Consider the following 5,281-nt stretch of genomic DNA (forward strand, 5'->3'; position numbering starts at 1 on the left):
CAACATTGGACACAGCTGTGGCAAACCCTAAAGGGAAAAATATGAAAGTGATATTCATATTGGAAGGGGGGTCAAAGAGAGAAAAGTGGGGCAGAGTACATGCTTGTGAATGGTATATAAGTAGGTGTAGTGAGTCCTGTAAGTGTTGTACTTCATGAATCACAAATAGAGTTACTGCCTCTCTATGCCTTCACACTGAGTGTTTTTTTTTTACCAGAAGATAAGGCAATTGCTGTTAGTGGGTACTTGACCCTCACTGGCCCAGGGCACGTTCCATAGCAATGACCTCTTTAAGTTATAAGTTTAGGTTCTGAATTCTTTAAAATTTAGGCTGTGGAATAAAATACAAACATAAAATAATTTGTTGCATGTTTGTACTTCTCATTTATTGATTACATATTAAAAACAGTACTTATTCCAGAATTATTATGAAATAAGATATTAAGCTTGTTCATTCATTGGTACTTGATTATACATATTAGTTGATATAATTGTACATTACATTGCATTGAAAGCTGTCATCTCCATAGATTCTGCCAATAACACAACATACTGTTATGATCGCTCGGACACGGAGGTGAGCGAGTAAGAATAGACGGACCCAGGTAGCTAACTTCGGTGCAAGTAGAGCTAAATTTATTTACAGTGACAATCACAGACAGGTAAATAGACAGGTGAAGGGAGATGGAGTGTAACCGGGCGTCAAGCAGCAGCAGGGAAAACAGTCAGTTGTGCGATGAATGATGGTAGACCGGGCTGCGGATGCTGGGGGTCACTTCTGAACTGGTCGTGGTTGAAGCGGTGGTGGCTGAGAAGACAGAAGTACGTACAGACAGTTAATGACGACTGTGCATTAACCTGTACGGTGGAGACTGGCAGGGTTGAGCAGTTTCAGGGTCCGGAGGAGAGGTCTGTGGAGGAGGAAGGTGTAGCAGGGATGGAAGCAAGAGACTATGGAGGCGAAGGGAAAGCAGGACTTGCAGGAGCTAGGGAAAAACGTAAGGACTAGGATAATACACCTGGTAGACAAAAAACGAGCAAGGAAGGGCCTGAGAGTCGAGAAAGAACTGGCAAGTGAGTGAACGGTGAGCAGGGTATAAGTAGGGAAAAACTAATCAGGTGCAGCTGGTGATACTCAGGGGAAGTGAAGCAGGTGTGCGAGATAGTGTAATCAAGGTAAAGAAGCCAAAACAAAGTGAGGGAAGTGAGAGAGGCAGGTGCAGCCGGGCAAACCTGACACATACAGTGAAAAAATGTTATAGGGGCACAATAAACCTCATCAATAAAATTAATATTGGTTTCTACATTAGTCTGGTTAACAAATTAATATGTAAAAATTATAAAGGGGCTTGAATGCATTTGCCACCATATTTTGTAAGTTTTCAGAATGGCTTTGAGGTCCCTTTGTCCATCATATTCTTCTTCGTATTCTTCTCTGGTTTCAGTAAGACAATATAACATTTTGGAATAAAGGTACAAATGAGCAGTCCAAAACTGGAGGCCAGAATAGCAAATATCTCTACAGCAACACTGAACTTCCCAGGAGAGCTGACATATGCTGGAATAAAAGTGATCCAGACTGCACAGAATATCAGCATGCTGAAGGTGATCAGTTTGGCCTCATTGAAGTTATCAGGCAGTTTCCGAGCAAGAAAAGCCAGAATAAAACATAAGATGGCCAGAAGGCCTATGTACCCAAGTACAGCCCAAAAGCCTACAGCTGATCCCAGAGCACACTCTAAGATGATTTTGTCCTTGAACTGGGTAAAATTCTTAAATGGAAAAGGAGGAGAAATAGTTAACCAGAGGATACATATAACAACCTGGATGAGAGTGAAAGCCACAACACTGAGTCTCTGCTGTGCAGGCCCAAACCATTTCATCACATTACTGCCTGGAAGTGTAGCCCTGAAGGCCATTAACACCACTATAGTTTTCCCCAGAACACAAGAGATACAGAGGACAAAGGTGATGCCGAATGCTGTGTGTCGCAGCATGCAGGACCACTCAGAGGGCCGGCCGATGAAGGTCAGAGAACACAGGAAACACAGAGTCAAGGAGAAGAGCAGCAGGAAGCTCAGCTCAGAGTTGTTGGCCCTGACAATAGGAGTTGTCCTGTGTGTGAAGAAAATGGCTGCCACAACAGCAGTCATGCATGTTCCAAATAAGGCCGCTGCAGTGAGCAGTACTCCCATAATTTCTTCATATGATAGAAACTCTGCCTCCTTCTTTACACAGGCATCTCTTCTGTCATTGGACCAGGACTCAGGGTGGCATCGCTCACAGGTGATAGAATCTGAAAAATTATATTAATAAAGCAAACTTAAAACTTGCAAAATTATTTGATGTTTCATTTCTGTTTTTCATTTTTTTGTGCAAACAAGACAGACACTACACAATTACATGTTAATAAATGGATATCTTGTGACAGGTACATGGCATACTTAGTAATTATTTAGATAGTTTCATAACATTTTACTAATTTCATTTTTATAGCATCTGTATATTCAATTTAAGAAAGTACGTTTATGTAGTAATTTCTGACATCTTAGTTTTACTAGACCTGTAATGTTGCTTATGTCTCCCTTTGCACATCTGATACAGTCATAACAGCAGACAGGTTTTCCTTTCTGGAGAACTTTGCGAGTTCCTGGGGGACATTTGTCACTGCAAACTGACACAGGCATCTGTATGAATTAAACGCACGTATTTATAATTGTATAAATACAATTATAATTACAATATTGTATTTAATAACTACAGTGATGACATGGTAACTTTCCTGTTTTGAGTTCTCTGCCCAAATAAATGGCTCAAGTTGCAGACTCAGTTGTTTGTCTGCAGGTAAAGATGCATCATAAAGACCAACTGTGACAAAGTCCACAATGCCATTTTCTGTTGGCTGCCAGTTTATAATCTCATACTTTGCTGGTAGGTCTCCATTCTCATTAAAGTAAACTTCATTTCCTTCCTTGGTTTTGAACTGAATCTTTCTAATAAGCTGTAAAATCTAAAAACATAGGTATTAATTTAGTTAATTTTGACTGTACCATAGTGGATATACTGCAATAAGTTATTATTCCAAATGTTATCCTTTTTTGTTTGTTTGTTTCCAACTTAATGGCCTAAGTAGAACTGATTTAATGTTGAACTCACCGTTAGTGGATCTAGCTGCACCTTGTTGTTACATGTTTCATTACAGCCAAGAATACTATGAAGTGCATGTGCCACAGCATACACTCCTTTATAGACATTGTAAAATGTAGGCATGAATGAGATATCAGTGAAGCTGTTTTGCACTCCAGTCAGATCTTCATGTCCAGTACATTCTCTCTGATTCTCTGCTGATGATGAGTTTGACTGTTTGAACTTACAGTTAAATAAAGCCTCCCAGAACTCTGTAAAAACTTTATTACTAGATGAATTAAGTGTCTTTACATCTAATATGAACTCTCTCATGCCACTGACATGTGCTTTGGGGATGAACAGACCTATGGCACCATCAAGAATGTGATGTGTATCCATTTCTGCAGTTTGGGAATGAATGATCCATCCCTCACTTCCTATCCACTGGTACCCAGTCAAGTTGTGCTGAGACAACGTCTGTAATAGCACAACCATATCCATGCCTGAGGCAAAAGCTACAATCACCTTGGAGGTGGAAGCCTTGATAATGTCAATTATATTTTTTATTTTATCTGATGAATCAGTTCTAAAGAAAGCTACAGAATACTCCAGACAGATGCCCAGCTGCTGTGCAGTTTCTGTGAATGTAGCCATGCCATTATTGCCATAATCATCATTGCTTCTAATAGCTCCAACCCAAGTCCAACCAAAGTGCTTGACCAACTGGGCCAGGGCTCTGCTCTGATAGTAGTCACTAGGTACTGTTCTTAGGAAGGATGGGTATTTGGTTTTGTCACTGAGACAAGCACAGGTGGCAAAGGCACTGATCTACAAGAAAAAGAAATGACCTCCTTAGATAAAGGTGTATGATATGAAACATTTACACACATTTGTTCTGAGCAACTTATTTGTTACTTTTTAGCAAATATACTTAAATATGTATTAATCTTACCCACCTGTGGGATATGAAAGGGTCCAATGACAGTAGCTATAGCCATGCTAGTAGAGGAAGAGGATGCTCCTATAATGGCCTGCACTTGTGCTGGTCTGGTGCATGGTGCCTCAGTGGGTGCAGACACAACTTCATTACCATTAACCAAGGCCAGTGCAACCTGCACACTTGTGGCAATAGAGCTACAGGAATCATACATGTTATAGCCCAGAGAGATGCCAGGTAATAGGTCTGTGCTGTTATTAATCTCCTCAAGGGCAAAAATCATAGCCTGGGCAGCCTGGAACTGTATGAAATTCAAACTTGATGCAGACAGTTTTCAATAGTAGTACTTGAAAGAACCAAATCATAAATTAAAGTATTTGATGGCATTAATACAACTGAATATCCTAATTTTTAAAATTAAATGGTGTAATTTACATTTTAATATTACAATTCTAGGTATTTTAAATAGAAATGGATTTCTGTGCTGTAATTTACCTTATGCATTCAGTTGGCAGAGGCTTGTGCATGTAGGTATCCTGTCTGACTTTCCAGCTGAAGTGGAAAGAGAAGATTGCCCCCAGTATAATGTCTCCATCCTTAGATAGTTGGGGATTCTCCTGATCCCCTCTCCGCCGGCACACCAGCTCTCCTCCCTGAGAGAAAGACACCACCAGTAACAGCTGTAAAAGTGCCCAGCCCCACTCTGGCCACCTCTGTGTGGACGTCATACTGTCTGAGACAACAAAACCACTGGGTGGCATCACATATGCCGTAATGAACATGAAAAGCATGCCCTGGTATTTATACATTTTGAATTAGCATAAAAAATAAAAACATAACATTGATGTTTCATCTCACTTGACCTGCAAGGTGGGGGGACAGCAGTAACTGAAAAAAACAGGCTGAGATTGTAACCAATTTTAAATAAATTTATTAGGTCATCAGAAACAAATAATATGAATATTCAATTATATTGCACATTGTTTCTTGTTTTTAAACTATTAATTTTTACTTTGATTTGAAACTATTACTTAAGTTTTGTGATAGTAGAAAGATCACATTTTTAAATAGCCCCCCTCCAGGAGAATAAATAGAGGCCGCAGCTGTTAGCTTTAATCCATTTTGGAATAAGGCTATGACATAACACAAAAAGGTTAAGCGCTGTGAATACTTTCTGGATGTGTAGTAGGTTGGAAAACGATACATTTTAAGATTTAC

General features: G+C 39.7%; 1 protein-coding gene across 1 annotated transcript in view; it reads right to left on the bottom strand.

Annotated features, from left to right (window-relative positions):
- Positions 1–1,382: 1,382 nt before the first annotated feature.
- LOC109953173 (extracellular calcium-sensing receptor-like) overlaps positions 1,383–5,281 on the bottom strand; it is a 25,375-nt gene continuing 21,476 nt past the window's right edge. Inside the window, exons 3-6 of the mRNA XM_020588589.1 lie at positions 3,157–3,954; positions 2,771–3,010; positions 2,564–2,687; positions 1,383–2,296 (exon numbers count right to left, since the gene is read on the bottom strand). Coding sequence (XP_020444245.1) covers positions 1,383–2,296; positions 2,564–2,687; positions 2,771–3,010; positions 3,157–3,954 — 2,076 coding nt within the window. The remainder of the gene's footprint in view (positions 2,297–2,563; positions 2,688–2,770; positions 3,011–3,156; positions 3,955–5,281) is intronic.

The sequence above is a fragment of the Monopterus albus genome, unplaced genomic scaffold (assembly GCF_001952655.1).
Source record: "Monopterus albus unplaced genomic scaffold, M_albus_1.0 scaffold566.1, whole genome shotgun sequence".
NCBI lineage: Eukaryota > Metazoa > Chordata > Actinopteri > Synbranchiformes > Synbranchidae > Monopterus > Monopterus albus.